This window comes from Pezoporus flaviventris, unplaced genomic scaffold (assembly GCF_033815535.1).
Source record: "Pezoporus flaviventris isolate CSIRO_AGI_PZ_B2104156 unplaced genomic scaffold, CSIRO_AGI_Pfla_v1 ptg000002l, whole genome shotgun sequence".
Lineage (NCBI taxonomy): Eukaryota > Metazoa > Chordata > Aves > Psittaciformes > Psittacidae > Pezoporus > Pezoporus flaviventris.
Window position 1 is genome coordinate 49,672,355 of NW_026892550.1, and position 21,553 is coordinate 49,693,907.

At 43.3% G+C, this 21,553-nt stretch overlaps 1 protein-coding gene and 1 long non-coding RNA gene across 4 annotated transcripts in view; both read right to left on the reverse strand.

Moving 5' to 3' along the window:
- Positions 1–2,925, reverse strand: part of PPP3CA (protein phosphatase 3 catalytic subunit alpha) — a 194,846-nt gene extending 191,921 nt beyond the window's left edge. For both annotated transcript variants that reach the window (XM_061477882.1, XM_061477873.1), the window contains exon 1: positions 2,451–2,925. In XM_061477882.1, coding sequence (XP_061333866.1) covers positions 2,451–2,508 — 58 coding nt within the window. In that variant the 5' untranslated portion in view covers positions 2,509–2,925. The remainder of the gene's footprint in view (positions 1–2,450) is intronic.
- Positions 2,926–4,288: 1,363 nt separating this feature from the next.
- Positions 4,289–21,553, reverse strand: part of LOC133281951 (uncharacterized) — an 85,133-nt gene continuing 67,868 nt past the window's right edge. Inside the window, exon 3 of one of the 2 annotated variants that reach the window (XR_009747602.1) lies at positions 4,289–4,929. This is a non-coding gene — a long non-coding RNA (uncharacterized LOC133281951). Of the gene's footprint in view, positions 4,930–9,017; positions 13,085–21,553 lie in introns of those variants that run through there. The other variant, XR_009747604.1, reaches the window with a different exon arrangement.

Genomic DNA, 21,553 nt, shown 5'->3' on the forward strand with positions numbered 1-21,553 from the left:
ATTATTCCTTATTCATTTAACACCGCAAACTTGCTTGGATATTCATCTCAATAAGGTACAAATCACATTCTATAGGAAAGGAACAACAAAGTAATCATCTCCTATCTCTATTATTGTTACCACCATTTGTCTTCTTACTCAATCTCCTTAATCTATACACCAAGGCAGTGTGAAGAGCCTATGATACAGCAAAGAATAAGCCTATTAAGAATCAGTTTACTGTGTACTACTCTCTTCAGATGCTATTTTAAGACTTTAAAAGGGTTTCAATATTTAATACAGGACTAAACCAGTTAAACACATCTTTAGGTCTCCAGTGAAACACTGACCTTATGAGACAACGGTTAGCAGGGGGAAGAAGCGGGACACCTAAGCAGCAAGTTATGTTCTGTTCTTTTCATTAACTACTTTAGCTCAGTTTAACAAAGCTGACTTCTGGTTTAGTTGCATTATAAAAATGCCTGACTATACAGACTGCTAAGTTTTCTTAGAAATAGTGCTTTTAGATGTTTGACACCTTACACATGTAAAAAACAAAAATAAAAATTAAAAGCAAGGAGCAATTACTGACAAAACACATGAAGATATGCTGAAGCCATTGAGGGCTTTGTAAATATTAGAGAGAGAATTCCTATTGATGACAAACATCGACTTAAGCCAAAGTTCTGCCACAGCAGGCACAGGACATCTGATCATGTTTTAGCACCAAGGCAGATTTAAAAAAAAAGAAAAAAAAAAACAACAACAACAAAATAAATTTTAAAAACACAACAACAAAAAAAAACCACCAAAACTTAGGCATCCCATAATGCCGAAGAAGTCTTCTCCATAGGAAGTCTTCCCAATACGATGATCATTCTGCTGTTTCTACAGAAGAAACAGCTGTTTCAGGCTTCTAAAGCCTACTCTTGGTGTGATATAACAGACCAAGTACTTAAACAAGCAGTAAATACTCCAGATATTAGAAGGCAAAGGTGAATTCCCAACTCACTTCTAAAAAATTATTGTAATTGCATTTCTCATAACATCTGAGCATCTACAGTTTCACTGGGGGGGAGCAGGGGGAAGCAGGGAATTAAGTAAGAGAAAAGGCATAAGGAAGTAAGTGTAAATACAAACACAAAAATATAAACAATAGGCCTTTCCAAAAAATATTTACCTACAGTGTTTAGTTTTGGTGCACACTCATGTAAATACACAAGTACACGTATTCCAAGGCCATTTCTATTTCCAGCCTCCTGAGTTCTGGAAAGATGCATGCTGCATCCAGGATTTATGCTTTCCACCGTAACACTCTGCATTGGTATATGGGTTATAATCTAACTGGATGAAATATATTGTATCCAAGTGTACCTATCTATGTTGCCACGGTTGAAGGGAAAAAAAGAGGCGGGTGGGGTTGGAACAACAAATCACTAAATACTCGGGCACTTCATGCGCACGGAGAAATACACATGTGCAATTGAAATCGGGCACTACCCCAGTAACTAAGCCCTTGGTCTGCACTGCAGGGCACAACGTGTTATTAATCCAAACTGTAATTTGTTTATATGGCCGAGGCTCGCAGCACACGCATACCTTCGAAACTAAGCAAGCACCACGGAGCCGGTACGTGTCGAGCACCCCACGCAGAGCCGCACGCACACGCGGGTGCACGGCCACGGTCCGCCTGCCCGATAACTTCACATCCAGGCAGGCCGGGCCGCCAGAGAGAGACAGCGATGGAGAGAGGAGGAGGAAGCAGCCTTCGCCACCTCCCACAGCGCCCACGGCACCCCCCGCCCGGCATCCCCGCCTTGGGTGCCGAGGGGGGGCCCTGCAAAGAGCGAGGCGGGAGTGGGGGTGAAAGGGGGGCGGTCGGGCAGCCGGTCCCTCCGCACTGGGAGGGTGTGGGGGAGCGGAGCCCCGGGTGTCGGCGCGGGGATGTTTCCAGGCATCCTTGCTGTATGCAGGGAGCCGAGCGGCAGTGACAAGCGGCAGCGCAGCCTGCGGGGGGAGGGGGGGGCTCCGGGGAGCGCAGTCCGGAGGAGAATGAGGAGGAGGAGGAGAAGGAAGAAGGGGGGATGCCCAGAGGAGCAGGCGTGCTGGGGGAGGGGGCCTAGCCCTGCCCCCCTCTCCCCCAGGCGCTGGGGCGGGTGAGGAAGCTGGGGCTCCCCCTCTCTCTCACGCCAGCCCTGTGCAGCGCCTTCAAGGCGGAGGGGGAGGCGGCGGGGGGAAGAAGGGGGGGAAATGCTGCAATGTAGCGCCGGGCGGGCAGGCGAGGGAAGCCGCAAACCCTCCACCGGGGCCCGGCGCAAGCCCCCGGGCCGAGCCCACCTCTCCCAGCGGCCGTGCCACCGGCAGCCCCGCGGTGTCCGCCCGGGGCGGGGAAGGGGGAGCGCGGACGCGATCCCAGCCGGGGGCACGGCAGGACGACCCGGCAAAAAGGGTGGCGGGGGCGCAGCACCCACCTTTCACCACCCTGTCCGTCGTCGATAACTTGGGATCAACGGCCTTATGCTCCGACATGTCCGGCGGCCGGGGAGGCGGCGGGGCTCTCCCCGCTCGGGCAGGGCAGGCACGGGCTCAGGCGGCGGCCGCCGCCGCTGGGGTCAGGGCTCCGGCTCCTCCGCTGCGGCCGAAGTTGCCGCGTCCCGCCGCCGTTCGCTGGCTCGGCTCGGCTGGGCTCTGCCGCGCGGTGCCTTCCTCCTTCGTCTTCCTCCACCCCCGTTCTCCTCCTCCAGTTAATTATTGCTCGCTTTCAATCACGCCTCCGGGTTGTTTAGGACGGCTCGGTCTTCCCCCCCCCCCGGCCAAAGACCCCGGCGACAACACCCGCTGCTGGCGGGTGGCTGTCAGGCAGCGCCGGCAGGAAAAGCCGCGAGTGGACGCGGGCAGCAGGAACAGCCAGGTTGCACACGCAGCGGCCAGCCCTGCGCTTGCTTGCTTGCTTGCTTGCTTGCTTGCTTGCTTGCTTCCTTCCTCCGAGGCGCTACTCCGGCTCCTCCCGCCACCGCCCTGGACGGGGATGGGGATCCGGATCCGTCCCTTCCCCCCGCCCCCCGCGGGGTCTCTCCCCTCTCTCGCACCGACACCAGCCGCGGCCCCACGGCGCTGCACACGCTCCCCGGCGCAGCCCCCTCACCCCGCCGCGCCGCGCCGCCCTGCTCCGCCCTCCCGGCTCCCGGTCCCCCGCGCCGCCATTGGCTGCGCCGAGCTGCCAATCACTGTCAGGTAGCACCGCCTCTGCCGCGCCGCCGCACCGCCCAGGTGCACCGCGGGTGCCCCCACCCGCGCCGTGGGGGCCGGGGGCCTGCAGCTCGGTCCGGTCTGCTCCTGTGCCCCGTGGGGCCGCGGAGGTACCTCGGGGCCGCAGGCGGAGACCTGGAGCTCTCCTATGGCCGCGGGGGCGGCCGCCACTTGTCACTCACGGTGGCCGGGGAACCGCGCCCGGTGGCCGCGCCTGCGTGCCGGGCCGGCCCGCGCTGGTGCGGGGGGTGCGAACAGCCGCCGAGCCCCGGCGGGTCCTGCCGCCAGCCCCCGGGGGTACCTACCCCCAGGTGCGGCGACCCCGGCGCGGCACAGCCACTGCACAGCCAGGTAACTGCTTAAAGAACATCCTTCGGTCTGGGGGATCGCTAGGACATCTCTCGGTGAAAGACTCTCCACTACGGAAAAAAAGAAGAATACATCCATCTCTCGTAACCGTGTATCTTCCCTGGTGCACCTGGCGCAGGTTAGCTTGCACAGGCTGCAGCTCTGGGCCATGCTGCTGGGGCCTGACCAGCACCACGTAGCCTCAAACTGTCCACCAAGGAACACCATGATAGTCAAACCTGGCGTCTGAAGTGTTCGTTGCCCCCGGTCAGAAGGTGACGACTCTCTGTGTTTCTTTGGGGATTGGAAAGCAATGTACATCTGTGACCGTGTCCCCCATCCTTTCAAACAACATAAATATTTTTTACATGTTTCTACATGTAGTTGTTCAGGAGGAGCTATTCTTGACTAATTTCATGACTAATTTCCAGAATAAGGCTGAGCTGTTCCAGTTTACTTTAACACTGTAATTTTTAATTAAAGAGGAAAATAGGGCACACCTGTTCTGGAAGAGGGATGTTTACAGAGTTGTTGTTGAACAACGTCTGTGTAGATGAGCCGAGAATCAACAGACACCTAACCCAGCTTCCCACTTCCCTCCAGGGTGATGCACAAGTTGCATGCTTAGCAGAAAGCCACAAAGAAAATAAGATGGCAGTTATGACACATATCTCTGCTTTGATATCCCTGACATTTTTAGGGGACATTTTGTTGTCTGTCCTTGTGGCATTTTCACTGAACATGGGAAGACATTGTACGCGCCTGACATTCAACACAGCAGCATGGGTTCTCAGCATGTTCCCACAGCCATGGTGAGCTCCATGTGGTGTGACCATCCTTTTGTCCCACAAGTATGAGCTAGCTGGGTAACAAAGTTCCCATCTGAGATCCTGTCGCAATGGGAACACAGGAATATGAAACACAGCCAGTGCTCCAGCAAGGATATTTTACATATGCCCAAAGAAATCCTGAAGCCCATGGCAAGTGTGCAGAAGGCTCCCCATATGTTGGGCATACTTCATGAAGTGTGAAGTGCACTGAAGAATCTGAACAGGAAAACCTCTACATCTTCATCCCCACTGCTGGGAAGCACTGCTTAGCGGCACTTGGTGCCTGGGCACAGAAGGAGAAGCAGCATGTTAGGAATGCAGTATGGCCAGTACATTCAGGTATTGCCTACACCTTGTGGGCCACAACTTCTTGAGACGCGGAGGAGCAGTTTGGATATCCGTTCTTCTGTGACTGCAGGCTGTTTGCGTGAGTCATCTGGATTCTTCTTGATAGCTTGCAATAACACTCTGAGTCTCTCCAGGTTACACTCGCTCCCCCATTAGTCACAGGACAAGACTTCAGCTCTGACTTTTTAATAAGAAAGTATAATTATTGTTGCTGTTACATAAGGACATTCAAGTGTCACAAGTTCACCATGTCTGTATTAATTTTGAAAGCTATCTAGGGCTTCTTTCTTTCAACAGTTTTCCTTTGCTTCTAAGTTTTCAATTATAATATGCCACTGAGGCTAGGCAAATTTCTTTCATTTTATCTTGTGGAGTGTCTTGATTACACACCTGTTGAATGCATTTAGTATTCCTTTCCAAGCTAGAATCCCCATTTCAGGTAATTTCTTCTAGAGGAGTTTTCAGATTAGCTTTCATAAGACAAAGATGAGTACCACTGCCAATTACCACATACCATGCTGCTTGTGTAAGGTATGATATGCCAAGATTCGCATCACAGGTGTAAGATCTCAGGACTCCTCTGTCGTAGCGTGATGCAATCTTAACCCCATGACTTGTGTCAGGAGCACTTACGAAATCCTTACCCTTGCTGTGAGGGAGGGAAGGGAAGGGAGAGAAATCACCAACCCCCATTTTTTGTTCTCTCATAATAGTAATGGCCTGGGAAAATCCTGTAATTCTCATCTGTGTTAGTAGTAAAGGTTGTATAACTATTCCTTGTTACTCAAATCTGTCCTTTCTCCTCAGCTACACAGGTGATTCCTCAGCTTTTTCTCAGGAAGACCTCCTTTACCATAGATGGATTTCTTTTTCATGGGATCTCAGTCATATTTGATTCCTTTTTTCGTATTTATCAGTAGGAGGAGAACATGAAGATCACATCTTTGAATGGGAATAACACAGTGTATGGATTCTTGGAAAATTCTAACACACTTGACCTCTTGCATCACCGATCCCTAGTAACATCATTAGTCATTTCATCCCCTAGCAGAATAGAAGCCCAGCATGATATGCTTTGATCTTCTGAAGAGCAGTCAAGTTCTGATCACAGATTCTGGAGACAAAGTCTGTGAGGGCTGGGGGAGAGAGTATTTTTTCAAGTCCAAAATAAGTCAGTCCCCACCTGTTTGCCTCAGATGAGCTTTTCTTTTCCATTTTAGCTAAGACATGACAATTCTTGTAAGCACACAGCAGCAGCATCCAGCTGAAGTGAAAGGAGGAATAAATGCCCATACAATGAGATGGCACTCATTTTAAGCCAGAGACTCATAAAGAACTACAGGCTAACAGATTCCAAACATTGCCATAGATCTCATGACAAATCAGCAATCAAGTTGCTTGGACTTTATTTCAGCGGCAAGATGAAGATTATCTTCTAGAAATGTAACCATGCATTTGCACACTGATTCAACCAATTAAGATACTGTTTTAAAGTATTGATTGTAAGAGTTGATAGCATTTAAAATTTTAATCATTATTATTAGAGAAAGACTGTTCTAGATATAGGGAGTCTGTTCTTCACACATCTTTTAGCCCCTAGAAATTCTGGCTTCACATGTAATAAATGTAAGTTTGACAGTATCTTGGAAGTAAAGGGGAGTTAGTGCTCTTGAGTATTATGTTTGGCTGCATGGAAAACATGTGCAATGAGGTTAGACTGGATATTGATGCTGCCTTAACTGATTATTTTCCTGATTTTTCTTTAAAGAGAGATCTGTATTTTCTTTAAAGAGCGATTTTTTCAGTTTACTACCCTTCAATATAAAAATTAATGGGGATTCTTAACACCCGTGTATCTAACTCTATTGCCTAAGCCATAGTCTCTATAACATAGTTATCTACAAGACTAAAACCACTATGTACTAATCTATGTTGACAGTGTGTCTTCAGGAGATGTTCCACAGAGAGATCAATGTTCTGTTACAGTCCGCACTCACAGCACTGACTACAAGCACCTAAAACTCCCAAAATAACTATATTAGTCTACATCTGACCAAAATAAATTTGATAGCAAGTGCTATGTACTAGCCTTGGAAAGTCAGTATCATTTACCAGTGCTCTACATGCCATTTTGTTTCATGATATTCAGAAGAGGCAATTCACCCCAGTGGAGAGAGCCTACACAAAGGACCGTGTATATGTGTGTATATATATATATATATATATATGTATGTCAATTTATATCATCATTGAGTGTTCCAGTCTGAGAATTTCTTGATGAATTGTTTCCACTCTTACTCTACCTCAGTACACAAGAGGGAGCTAGATAAAGGGCCTGTAGCACAAAACAATTCCTTGTATCATACAAACGCTTTCTGGCTATGTTTGCAAAGGGATGGAAAGTTCAGATGGCAAAGCATAGCCACATAATCCATCACCAAATGTATCCTCCCCTTTCCCCATGTGTGGCCTTCAGGCATCCTCCTCAGGCATTTAACCTGTTGCATCATCAGCCCCTCTGGAGCTTTGCATGTTTTCCCCTTGCATTCATCTGTTGGGCTTTTGGCTCAGCTATTTATACAGGTTCTGGATTTGGTCCTGAAGCTTTTAGCAGAACTTGTACACACTGTTAATGATACTGTGCCTGGTTTAGAAAGCAAGCAAAATAGATAATTCTACAGAGAGTCACGGAACGGATGATATCAAAATGAATTGTGTTGGAATAAAATGCAAGCAGTGGCATCTGGAATACTGGAGAGGGAAAACAGGTCAGCTGCAAATTCCAGGATGCTGAATCAACATCAAAACCAGTAACAAATGGTGCCATGAGCAATTATACAGAGCTTGACTGACATTTGAAAAGTCAACAGATAGTGAAAGAAAAGAAATGAAAGAAAATAACCTTGAACCCTGGAAATAGTTATATTCCCTACCAAAACTGGCCTGCTTACAACATATTTCAATATAAAAGAAGCATAGCTATTGTCATCTAAGGCTGCAAATGAATATTTGCATTTGTATGAAGCCTCTGGTGCTAAACTAATTCAGAAGTCATGTCTGTAATCCCTAGCAGCATGCAAACTCAAGAGAAATCATGCAAGGGACTTCCACATCTGTCCTGTTTCCAGTGCTGTCAATGCAAGTTTCCTCCACTGCAATTTCAGATTTCTTAAGGGGCACATACTTTCATCAGGCTACTTTAGTAAGCCCAAAGGTGGAATTAAGTTTGGAGACAAGTACTGAAGCCAGCATAAATCAAGACACCAGGGATGCAAAGAGTCATACCAAACTGAAAAGCATAGTCAGAAATTCATGGAGCCAGAAGGTTGAAAACCACAGAGTCCCTATTATAAGTCAGGGCTGGAACAAGGTGAATTATAGCAGCATAACACAAAGGAGACGGGAACCAGGGATCAAGACTAAGCAAACAGGAATGAAAAGCAAGAGAGTCAGAAGCAAAACTACAGCCAAATGGCACTGCAGACTGCCAAGAGCAACTGGTGGAGTTGCCTGACACATCTGCTATTAGAGGAAATTAGCCAAGCCATAGCTCCTGCACAGCTGGGCCACAGTCCCAGTTGCCCTATTGCATCCAGCTGCAGGGCCAGTAGCCCAGGCAGAGTCCAACAGTGTGGATAAATGTGCATTGGTTTAAAACTCAATCTGCTGGAGTAGCTTGTCCCTATAAATTCACTGGTGCACGCAGCAGATTTAACTCATCTTCTGTATCCAGTAGAGCACTGCAATGATATGCCTAAATGTATTTAAAATTATAGCTTTAATTAAGCACTGCAAGTCTGTGCAGTGGAAAGGCCTTAGTGTAGAAGAAATAGATGCGTCTGGAGGCAGACAACAGTGCCAAGGTTCCCAGAAGTGGAAAGACAACCCCTCATCTCCCCCTGCTGGTGTGCACATCCTAATCCTCTCTGCACAGTGGTGAGGAGCATCTACCTCAGCTGCTTCACCTGTGTCAGTACTTTGTGAAACTGAAAGAAAGGACCCTTGGGAGCAGCTTCTAGCATCGAACTGTTCTCAAGATGCTGGCAACAGCTTAAAACCACAGTCCTGCTATCAAGAATTAGTCATTTGCTCCCAGAGAGCTCATCCCGCAGGCTTTGGTTCTTAATTAGACATTGCTTTTAATGGGAGACTATGGAACGCAGATTTTGCAATAGGCCTTGAGATGTTATCCCTGTGAATATTAAAATCTTCCAGAAAATATAAATGAAGAAAGGAATGGAGGGAAAGCTCATTGCTTTTTTTTGAGATGCTGTTGCAGTAGCAAACATCATGACCAATTCCTGTTGAGAGAGAAAGGAACAATACTGGAAGGAAATGGGAACAGCAAAATAGCAAGATATATATTCATTTTGCATTATAAGTAACTAATAGCTAATTTAATTCTGGCATGGTATTAAAAACTACTAGTGGCAGAAGCAGCTGATGAGATCCCAAAGTAAGACGTGATGCTCAGTATGTTCAGTACCCAGGCTGCTTTTCTGCCTCCTTTTTTACAGGAGTAATGCCATTGTCAGAGACACAAAATCAAAAAGGAATGTGTATAATCTTTTGCAAGAGTGGAACCTTATTTGTTTTCATAAAGATTTCATGATTTACTACTTATTTTTCTCCCTTTTTGTCCCGAAAATAGTATAGATTAAATCCCTGCTATTTTAAAAGTAAGATGCATGGAACTCATCCTGGAGTAAATGATTTATTCAAGTACCGTCAATGCCAACTGAGGGCTCAGTGATAACAAACAGACCATAACTGGTGTTAGAGGCGAGATAATTAATCACAGTAAGTTAATATCCAAGGAACAAATACCAAAACCTTCAATTTCATTGAGAAAAACTCTCATAAAGTGTCTTGTGATGTATTATTTAAAGAAGCATAATGAACATGAAAAGGAACAATGGACTAGAATGTGTTTTCTGTACTGACCTCCTGTGCTATGTCTTCCTAGGGAAGACGGAATGAAAAAAAAGGAGAGAACAATCTGATCTCTGAATGTGTATCTGTAAAATTCCCAAATATTTACAAAGCAAACCAGTGAAACCTGGAGATTGCCATACTGTTTAAGGAGCTCTAATGAATAGAACTGCTATATTGAAATAAATGTAACTAACTTAGTGAAGTTGGCTTAGTGATAGCATTACAAAATATAAAACTCTTCAATTCATTTTCAGTCAGAGTGGCCATAATTTATACATTGGGAATCCAGATTCTCACTTACCCCAAGGTTTTAAACTGCTATAAGATGCAAAGTTGCTTTATAGCTGTTGTAAGTTACACTTACACTCACTTCAAATCCATTTTATATTCCTGGGGTGATGAAGAGCAGCCCTAATGTAAGGCAGAGCCAGGTTTCTAATTGCATAAAAATATTCTCAACCAAGGATGCAAATTCAGGGGTGCCCTCTTCACCATCTGCTGCAAAGACACTCCTTCACTGTAGTAGTGCTCTACTAGTCCCACGAGGCTTTCCTGCAGGGCAGCTTGTAATATTAGGTGTTACTATACTTAAAAAAAAGAAAGAAATATCAACAACCAAACTCCCTCCTTCTCCCCCATGCACCTATGTCATCTAAAAACATCAGCTTCAGGCATGCCACAGAACATCTTTTTAATCATATTTTAATCAAATTGCTTTTCATTAGCTTCTCAAGTTTTATGTAAGAAGCACATGAGCTGCTTTAATCTTTCCTCCTCCTCCCTCACTCCTCAAAAGAGAGTTTCAGTACTCTGTGCTTACTCAAAGAATGGAATTCAGCACAGCAACAGACACATAAATCTTCTGAACTGCTAAAAAAGTGCTACCCAGAGGCTGGTATGGCTTTAGATGATGACAAGTGCACAGGACTAGAGAACACAGTTGAAAAGCACTCAGATAATGTATTTTCCTTTAAAAGATCCCTAGCAGCAAAGGAACAAGGGTTATTGATGTGTTAAAAACCACAGAAGATCCTGAGAATGGTCATGTAGGAATTAGGACTTCCCTCCAGAAGGTGACAGGATCAATAGCCCAACTGAAGCATGCATCTACACCAATGCATGCAACCTGGGTAACAAACAGGTGGAGCTGGAAGCCATCGCACAGCAGGAAAACTATGACATAGTTGCTATCAAGGAAGCATGGTGGAATGACTCACAACTGGAGTGCTGCAATGGATGGCTATAAAGTCTTCTGAAGGGATAGGCAAGGAAGGAGAGGTGGTGGGACAGCCCTGTGTGAGGGAGTGCTTTGATTGTATAGAACTTAATGGTGGTGGTTAGGGTTGAGTGTTAATGGGGAAGGCTGAGAAGGCAGGTGTCGTGGTGGCAGTCTGTTATAGACCATCCAGCCAGGATGCAGACGCAGATGAAATATTCTATAAGCATCTGAGAGAAGTTTCACCATCACTAGACCTGGTCCTCATCGGGGAATTCATCTTACCAGATATCTTCTGGAAATACAATATAACAGAGAGAAAACAGTCTGGGAGACCTTACTATCCTCTACAACTACCTGAAAGGAGGTTGTAGCGAGGCAGGTGTTCATCTCTTCTCCCCGGTAGCAAGCAATAGGACAAGAGAAAATAGCCTCAAGTTGCACCAGGGGAAGTTTAGATTGGATATTAGGAAAGACATTTCACAAAAACAGGCTGCCCAGGGAAGTGGTTGAGTCACCATCCCTGGAGATACTTAAAAGATGTGTAGATGTGGCACTTAGGGACATGGTTTAGTGGTGGACTTGACAGTGCTGAGTTAACAGTTGGACTTGAGGATCTTAAAGGTCTTTTCCAACCTAAATGATTCTATGATTCTTATTGGTACAGGGCACATCCATTCCATAAATAGATGTGTTCCACAGGATGGTTCAATTTCATCAGCTTGACTTTAATGGTTTGTGAAAATAATTGAAACCATATCAAGGAGCAGACAGTAACATGATCCAAACTACGAAGATATTGCATATTGAATGTAAGTAAATATTTTTCAGTTACTCTAGCTATCTTAGCATTGCATATAGGCCCAGCACTTGGGTTAATTGCTTTATATGATGCTGCTTTCTGCCTAAGAAGGAAATACTTCTCTAACTCTCCTGGAGTTCACAGCTATCCCAAGAGTAATGACTTCTTGCTGGTTTTCTTCCAAAGGATGTTGTCAGCTCCTCAGTAGTTCATTTCGGGTGAAAATAATCCTTGTGCCAAGACTAGGCCAAGATCATATACCTAATAAGTCCAATTAAAATCTTCAGATAAGGCTCAAATGATATTTAAGTACTACAGTGCTAGCCTTCTGCTCAGTAGTGAATTCATCTAGTATCTGCAAAAATGGGTTTGCTCTGAGTTGAAAATTATCAAGGGCTTATCCTGACCTCAGAGTGGGATTGGTGAGACTTCCAAAATTGAGTAGCTCAGGACACATGCTCTGCCAGATTCTCAGGAGTGTTCTGCTTTAATAGATCAGCTGGCAGAGGCCTGATCACAATTGTCTGGATACTAGTGGAGGATAGTAGATACTAGTGGAGGATCTGGATGCTGATGCAATACATTGGTCCCAGGAGACCTGAAGGCTGGAAGCAGCCCTGACACTGTGACTGGTGCCAAACACGAGAGTCACAGGGAGTGCTACCACTATGTGCTTGCGTCATGTTCCCCCGCAGCTGGGAAACAGGGTGCTAGAGGATGTAGTCATGTCATCTCATCTATGTATCCATCTATTTTAGTAATGAAGCTTACATCGAAAAGAAAGAGGCAGAACATAAAAGACAGTTATCGCTGCTATGCAGATGTAGAATTAAACATGGTCTGCTAATACAATGAGTTCCTACCAGATGGCAGATGATCCGACCTTCGTCACTTCACTAAAATGCTTTCCTTTTGCCTCTGTCTTGTTCAGATGTAGCTTGAGCTGACACTTTTTATTCTTGCTCCAATTTCTTTTATGTACTGGATCAGCTGGAAAAAAGATCTTGTTCATACTGGGAAGAAACAAGACAAATGGCTGTTTCCAGCACCATATAATTAGGGTGCAAAGCATGGCCACATAAAAAATATAGATGCATGTAAAATATGGGAACCAGACCTTCTGCCTTACTAATGCAATTATTCATATGCATGGCAACACAAATATGCTGTGGAAGGGAATCTGTGTCAGTGATAATGTTTGCTCTGATATTCACTTGCATATTCATGGGCTCAGATGGAGAATATGAAGTGGGGAATGATTGGTTCACCTCCTTCCATCGCTGTGTCCTCAAAATTTTCCTTCTTTGTTTTCCTTTCTTCTTTTCTCTCCTTTTATTCTGGATTTTTTATTCCCCCTCCCCCTCATTTCAGAAGTATCTGGAACAATACTTCAGAAAAGTTTTATTATAGCATGTTTCCTCTTAATAATGTAGATCGAACCCTGCAGTACCATACACATTCCCTTTCTCCTAGAACCTTTAAAACACCCAATTAAAGCTACTGCCTGCACCCCCCTTTTTTCTCTTTCTCCTCATCTTTGCTCTGTTGTAGCCCATGGTGGGCAGCGATAAGGAGGAATGGATAAGTCTGCTGTGACATTTTCCAGTGATTCTTTCGCAGGAAGGAGCTGTTTCTCAGCATTCCCAGCATATACTCTCGTAGAGTCCAGAAACACTTTCCAAAGTATTCTGGAGATTCTTAAACTCCATTATTGCAAGTGGTCTCCACTTTCTCCCCATCAGAGCGTGTAATTCAAATCACTCCAAGCATTCTCTGGCCACTGTCTTTGAAGTATCTACCTACATGCATTAGGGTAAAATCTGAGTAAGTCCCTCACAAACAGAGGTGAGCTTGGTTTCCCCACTTAAAAAAAAAAAAAAGAAAAGAAATTGCTAATAATGCTCTAAACATATAGAAATATATAGTCACTGCCAACAGTAACACACATAGCAGCCAGCTTCCATCTGCGTTGAGATTTCCCAGACAAGCTGTACAATATCACTCCAGAAACTGCTAAGCCCTGGCAACAATCAAAAGATTGGTGTGGAGGCACTGCAGAAACATTGGATAAAGTTAATCAGGCAGGCCAATGAAATAAATATTAGCACGAAACTGAGGGAGAAGCAGCTGCTGTCCCACTGGGGACAGACACCAGCCTTTTACTCCAAAGTTCTGCATAATTTGCGTGTCATTCTTATATAATATTCACATGATATGAAGATCATATAAGAAAACTTGTAGGAATTAATGCTAAAAAGAAGACACTGACTTTCTCCTAAGAGTATGCTGAATTCCCAAATGAGGGTGGAAAAAGAGAGAAATTTTATGATTTCTTGTTATTTAGCAGTAAACAGATGCTTTCTGGCCTTTTGCTTACTTTTGTGTTGGACTAAAAGTATATAAACTGCTTTGAAGAAAACAGTATGTTTGGAAACTCCTGGATTTCTTAAATATATTTTGAGAGGGACTTTTTACAAGGGCACGTAGGGATGAGACAAGGGGGAATGGCTTTAAACTGAAAGAGGGGAGATTTAGATGAGATAATAGGAAGAAATTCTTCACTATGAGGGTGATGAGGAGCTGGCACAGGTTGGCCAGAGAAACTATGGCTGTCCCATCTCTGGCAGTGTTCAAGGCCAGGTTAGACGGGGCTTTAAAAACCACTGCTTGGCATCTTTCATAATTACTTTTGCAGAAGGGCAGGAATGCTAACACCCTCCTGCCCACCCTGCTCACTAGCCACAGAGAATCATTTCCTTTTCTTGTTTGGATAAACTATACAAGTAATCAACAAAAAGTGAGAGTTTCACATTTCACATTCAAAGGTGCAGAGCCTGGAAGCTGAACTCAGCAAACTTCAAACTGGAGACAAGACACACGTTTATAACAGTGCAGGTAATTAACCACTGGAATTGCTTGCCCTGGAATATACTATGACACTTGGAGCTTTTAAATCAAGTCTGGATGCCTATAAAAAAATGCTGTCTGCTTCAGCTGCAAGATACTGAACTCACTGTAGAAACCATTGGCCTTGTTATGCAGAAAGTTAGACTAGACAGTCCAAGAGCTTTAGTGGCTAGGAAAGTCCTAAGAGCTTTAGTGGCCAGGAAACAGAAATCCAGGCAAGTGTAAAACACAGTTTGCACAAATCCTGGTAATGCACACTATTTATGAATTCACTTTTGCTGAGAATATCAAGCACTTAAATTAAAAATTAGCTGTCTGTGGGTGCACTGGTCATACTATAATACACAATGTATATGACAGAATGTGTGCAAGTGGAACATGTGCGTGGCTTCAAGTGCAAGCAAACCAAAATTCCCATAAAATGTGAACCATGTGTTTATACATCTTTGTTCATGTATTTTATTTTTTAATCATTTTTAATAGACTGAAAATGAAGAACTGTAGTCCAGTAAAAATAACAGTGACCGGCTACAGCTACACATGAGGGTTAGCAACTTGCCGAAGTCACACCGCTTACTCCTGCATTGACCGAGACCAAGCTGCTGAGACTCCCAAGGCACTGCAGCCTGGATTTCTTCTGGGACACCTGTATGTCTTCATCATTTAATTTGTACAATCCCCAATAATCCTGAGTGTAATTACAGTTCTGCCAGGCAGTCTTAGTCCCCTCCAAAGCAGAATCCTTGTCAGAGAGAGTAAAGGTAGAAACTCTTCTCTGCTCTCCCTAGCCATTGCCAGGAAGAAACTTCAGCCCCCACCGATGAGGCTTTCCCATAGAGCACTGGTCACCCAGACTAGGCAGCTCCCAGTGGTTTCCACAGTGAAGCAGTTTCATGCCTTGTTCGTTTGCATAAAAATCTGGCCTTTATCCAAAGAGCTAGAATCCATGTCAGCTTCTCATTCCTAGGAATCATGTATTTGAACGCTGGATGCCCTGTGTCATCTTGCCACCTCCAATTAATTCAGAAAGTTCTTTCTGGCATTTTATGCCAACAAATTTATCAATCCAGCCTGCTGACTATGCAAGTCTTTTTCCTAAATACACTACACTGAGTACCTGAAAACACATAACTATTTTTCTTAGAAGCTCAGTGCAAAGTCTCTTACCTGACTGCTTCGTGGCACTGACACAATGGGACATCTTTCTAGTGCTACTATAGAAGTTATCGCTCACAGTCTATCATTACTTTGCTCGATTTTATCCAGTTATCCATTTGATTTCCAGATGAATTTAATCAATTGGAGTAGCTAGATGGAACATTTTAGCCAGAACTGTGCCCTAAGATGCACCTTGTTTACCATTTCATAAAGAAAAAAAAAGGAAGACAACACTCAGTCCATTCAGCCTGTGCATAAAACCCAGTAAAGCCAGTGGTTTTACCTTACTCCTCAATTAGTCCACTTATTTCAGTGAGGCTCCACGAACTTCCACAAGAGCTAAATATATCTCCTAGGATATATTTACTATCCAGAATAGTCTCTGTGCAATTCAGAGCCTCCTGAATCAGCACATAAGCAAGGTAACATGGTGGTCTCAGAGAAATCAGGCCTTGTAGAAGAGATGTCAAACTCATGTCGCCGGAGGCTGCATTTCCAGACATAAGGCTGAACTGAACCAGCTGAGGACGTCCCAGTTCCACCTTCATAGACCCCTGTAGCCAGAGATGAGTTAGTTGTTTGTCATTGTGCAACACAAACTCTCCTGCAGTGTTTGTGCATTTTGGTTTGGAGGACTGAGAAGGAAAGGCTGCAGCTTGGTGCCTTCCACAACATAACACATGCTGGACGCTTTTTTGTCCACTGCACAGTTATGTAAAAGTGGATCAACAAGTCTCTCTGCTTCTCTTTTCCCATGGCACAGCAGACATGATTTAAATCCCAGTCTGCAGCGTTTGCTGTGTGCTGATGGCTTTTCACAATACAGGTCTGAGATGTTACAGGCCACAGGAACACAGGTAGGGAGCTTGCTATCAGTGCTGCAAGTTTTTCCCAGTCTACAGCTAGATATTAAATAGCTATAACAAAAATGAGACCCAAAATAGCCTCTGCTTGAAGCTGAACTCCTTAGGCCTGAAAATGGCATAGTAGGATTTTGTCAGAATTGATCCCCCCCAAAAAAAAATTCAGTGGAATTTTAGGAAGTTTTGACCTATGAATAAATAGCAGTTAAGAAGAAGAGACACACATGCTTTGGTTTTATTGTTTTCTTCTCTCTTTTTTTCTCTTTTCTCCCTCTTCCCCCTATTTACATGAGTTTTTAAATCTAGATGGTCAAAGCAGTACCTCCTGGAACAACACAAGACAAAGAAAGCCCTTCACTCTAGGTGGTTCAGGCCCGCACACTAATGCTGAGGTACCATTGTGATGCCCTGTTCTGGCAACTGTGTAATTACATCTCAAATGGAAGCATTAGATTCACTGTGCACACTCACTGAAAGAGAGATTAACAACTGCAATGGTTTTCAAGATAAGATTTTTATACTGATGCTCTTTCTGCCGCTGTACCAAAATTCTTGTGGTGAAGTCAGTGAATCACAGTAATATCTAAGTGTTGACAGCTATTTATGTTAGGTTCTTTTGAATTTGTAAACAGAATATGACAGAACTAAAGCAACCGCCAAGAGGTTATTTTACACTCTGCTGAACTACATGAAGTGATATAAAGGCATTTCAGAAAAGTTTTACGGAGCTGGGGAAAACTGTAGGACTAAAATTCAGATTGTATTGGAGAAAAAACCCTAACATGGTTCCCACAGTGAAAGTTCATCCTTGTAACATCGTACTAGCTAACATCAGGGTCCTATCTGTCTAATCAACAAACCAAGTGTGTGCAGGATGTGTGTATTGACAATAATGGTGTGGTGCCAGGGCACGGTCTTTCTTTTTATATTAGATACATATGCCATTATGGGTAAGCATTGTCTAAGGACCTAGCACACACAGAAAAAAACCACAAACAAACAAAAAGGTTGTGCAAGCTCTGTCCTAGCCACAGGCCACAGGATGTAGCCCACAGAGCCCTTCAGCAAGCAGTCACATCCTCCTCCACTGCTTCTTTTTTAGGCTTTATGGGAGTCCCCAGGATCCACATGTAAACAACACTCACTCGTTTTTCATTCATTCTGCTCCTTCCGGCAACCTCCCACTCTCATCCCACTAGAAAACACCTAAGAGAGAAAAATAAATGAGGACCTGGGTATAAGAATGTGAAGAGCTTGCTTGGTGAAGCTATAGACAAAATAGATTTGGGAGTTAAAAGTCACACGAAATGTCTGCTCTGTGCCCCAGTTCCAGTTTTCAAACAGCTGACTGTGAGATACTCATGTTTTGGGGGTCTTTTTTTAATTTTCTTTCTTTTTTTGCCTTGCCCCTTTTTTATTTCTGAACACGTTTCAAGGCAAAGGAAAAGAGTACTTTCATGCAATCAAGCCCAATTCGCATTTGATAATGCAATGACTTCTAGCAAGGCTCAGGCTGACCCCAGGTATGCTCCGACTGATCCTGTGATACTGTAGAGCAGTAGAGATGGTACACATAAACAGATCAACATGAGAACTAACCAGTCTGGAGGCACGGATGTCTTCACTAATTCAGTTCTCTATTTAATTGCACAGCATGCCCCTCCATCTCCAAGAGCTTTTGTTTACCCAATTCTGAAAGAGAAATAATATGGAACCAGTATGGAGGGGAAGTGATCATGTAAGTTCTAGCAGGTAAAAACATATATCATTTTTGCTGCAAGCAGTCATTTTGTAAGTTATTTATGCAGCATTCTCATTTACTTATGTTAATATAAATCAAGAGTAACTCAGCCACTAAGCCAGCATTGCCTGAAAGTGCAGGCACTCTGGGTTAAGAACTTCTAAAAGCATTACTGCTTAAAGCATTATCACTTTCAAGCCAATTTCATGATTTTGAACAGTTGAGGTTGGCAAAAGTAAGCAAGTTGGAACAAATGAGGTGCAAATGCTAAGTAAGGCCAACAGAATATACACTGCATGCAGAGCATCATATATGAATTTGTTGTCCACAGTTCTGTTGGCTGACCTCTAGATAGTATCTGGAACGCTACTTATTGAACATTGCTTCAGTAACCTCTGTCCTACTGCCAAAATCAGTACTCCTGTTTGTGGTAGTTTGGCCTGTTATGATACACGTTATTTAGAGATGAGCTGATCATAAAGAACCTGATGAAAACTGGAAAGATTGAGGGAACAGATAATGTTTTCAGGGGAAAAAAAAAATATAAGCATGGAAAATTGTACTTATTTGGGAGCTGAGCACAGCAGATGGCAAGATCTTCAGGGAAATAAACACAAAGTTTGGAAAAGCAAGAGTGTGTTCTAGCAGTTGCCAGTGATCTCATGCAGCAGGAAAATCAGTCAAAAATTAAATAGACACTCAGTAGCACCAGTGTTTTGTCAACATTTTGTAAAGAACAGGGACTTGGCAGCCAGAAAGGACAGGACAGAGGAGGCTGACTAGCTTCAAGGGCCAGTGTTTGCAAAAATAATTGTCAGGATCAGATGGTATTATAACTTTAGCAATCCGGACTTTTTAATGGAGATTCATCAATTGTATATCGAAGAGTGTGTAGCTATAAAACTAAACTAAATGTGCATCTGCTACAGTCCACTCCCAGGCTGGTGACTGTCAACTGATCACGTAAAACATGAGTCAGAGCTGAACATATTATATGATGGAGTAAATAATATTTTCCCAAGGAAACGAAGCCTTGGGTGAGATGGTTTAGTGTGAGGTGTCCCTGCCCACAGCAGGGGGGTTGGAACTGGATGATCTTAAGGTCCTTTCCAACCCTAACTATTCCATGATTCTAAATATTTTTATCAATTAATATGGTTCATAAATACGCTTATTGATGAATAAGGTTTATAACTGTTTACAAACATATTAATAAGCTTATAAATCCATGTACAGGGAGTTCATAAACCCATGTTATGCCATAGAAGGCCCGTAAACATCTCTTCCAGATAAAGATGGACTGAAACAGTGAACAGTATCTCACCTAGAACTTGTTCTTTCTCCATTCATTGCTAATCAGGTTTCAGATTTCACATATATGGGATAAATAAAGGAGGTAAGATAGGGGCTATTATATCAAATTTAATTAGCAAGTGATTTAATTTTAAAATAAGAAATTATAGATGGCCAAAATTATCCATTATTCTGCTTCAAATTTAAATCTCTGCTGAAGGTCTCTTTGTACATGGGATTCCTTCTTAGTCTTAATTTTAAATTACTACCAGCTACCCATCTGCAAAAGGGATAGCTATGGATGCAAGAAAGTGTGATTGCAGGGAGAAATTATGCATGCTTTCTGTACATAGACACAGTAAGTGAAATCATTGTTGAGATGAGTTGACCATTATTTACAGCCACATAACTTTTTTAATGTCTGCCTCATGATTAAGTATTGATTAAAAGAGAAAAGGCTGGGTATACAAACAAATTAAACAGAACACTTTTGCATGCATCTCTACCTACATGTGATACTTACATCTGCACATATATGTCTAAAATTGGAAGGGAGCAAGGACTCACTTTGGCAGTAGCACTGAAGAAGACCACAGAATCAACATAGTTCCTTAAAACCAGAATTTCATTTGTGTACCAGTTTCTTCCTTCTGCCCTCAGAAAAATCACCTTTCTCCCCATGAAGTTGGGCTGATAGTCCCTGGATTAAGTTTGCAGGTGAAGATGAATGAAGTGCTCTCTGTGGTAAATTCAGGTAGTTACCTTTTTTTAATAGATTTTATACATTAAGTAACAATCCTGCTCTAATGAACTGGGTAAATTCCTGTTTACTGGTGTCAGCATTTTTTCCTGGGCTTCAGAAAGAGGAAAGGGTTTCATTTAGTATTTGAAAAGGCTGAATCAAGTAAAATGATGCATGATATTTGTGTGGATGTAGATACCTTAGGCTTAAATCTAGATACAACAGGACCATGACCAAACAAGGGTAATTTATAAGCTTTAGCAGGAATCGTGGCCAATTTATAGCATTTTGGTTATTTACATCAGCTTTTAATCTGGTTTTAGGTGTTCCAAGAGTCCTAATGTTAAGACTTGCAGAAATCTATCCCCTTTTATTGCTGCTGATTTTGGTCTTAATTGGATGCTCCAGAAGTTTAGAAAATCTCACTAAAGTCTTAGAGTCCCAAGTACATAAAAACAGTAAGGCACACATCTCCTAGAAAACACTGGGTCATGAGGAATCATCTAGTCTAGTATTTTGCAACTAGTACAGGCAAAAAAAGTACACAGTGGGCAATTTCTAATGCACGTCTTCAGATAAAAAATTTCAAATCAAGTGGATCTTAATGTCTTTCCTATTTGATGTGCAACATCCTGAGCAAATTGCAAGGCAGGAAAAAAAATCCCCTCCCACTGAGTCAATGGTAGGGACTTTGAGACACTCCTCATCTCTTCCTACATTCAAAATCTTTCAGGATAAAACCCATGAGTCACAGAGTAGTGATCTCATCTTTATTTATGTACGTCTTAGTGCCAATAAATAACTTCCATTCTTCATAAACAGGTAAGTACCTACTTGTAAACATATGTATATGCACGATTCTGGCATATGAAAAAGGAGATAAATAAATAACCTGTGCTGTCAAATGTAAAGAAAATGAGTCTAAAGTGTTTCAGGCTGCAGGTATTTCTATCTTAGCTTGGTGGCAATTTCCTTGGCATTTAGCAATGATTTTATAGTTTTTGATTATGTCATGATCATTTTTAAGATACACAACTTATTTACATGCTGAAGGAAATCACTTTTACAGCTGCATGTGTTCCTGGTCAAATATCACAGTTCAGCAGGGTCAGACAAGAGTATATGCAGTGTAGAGAGGCTAG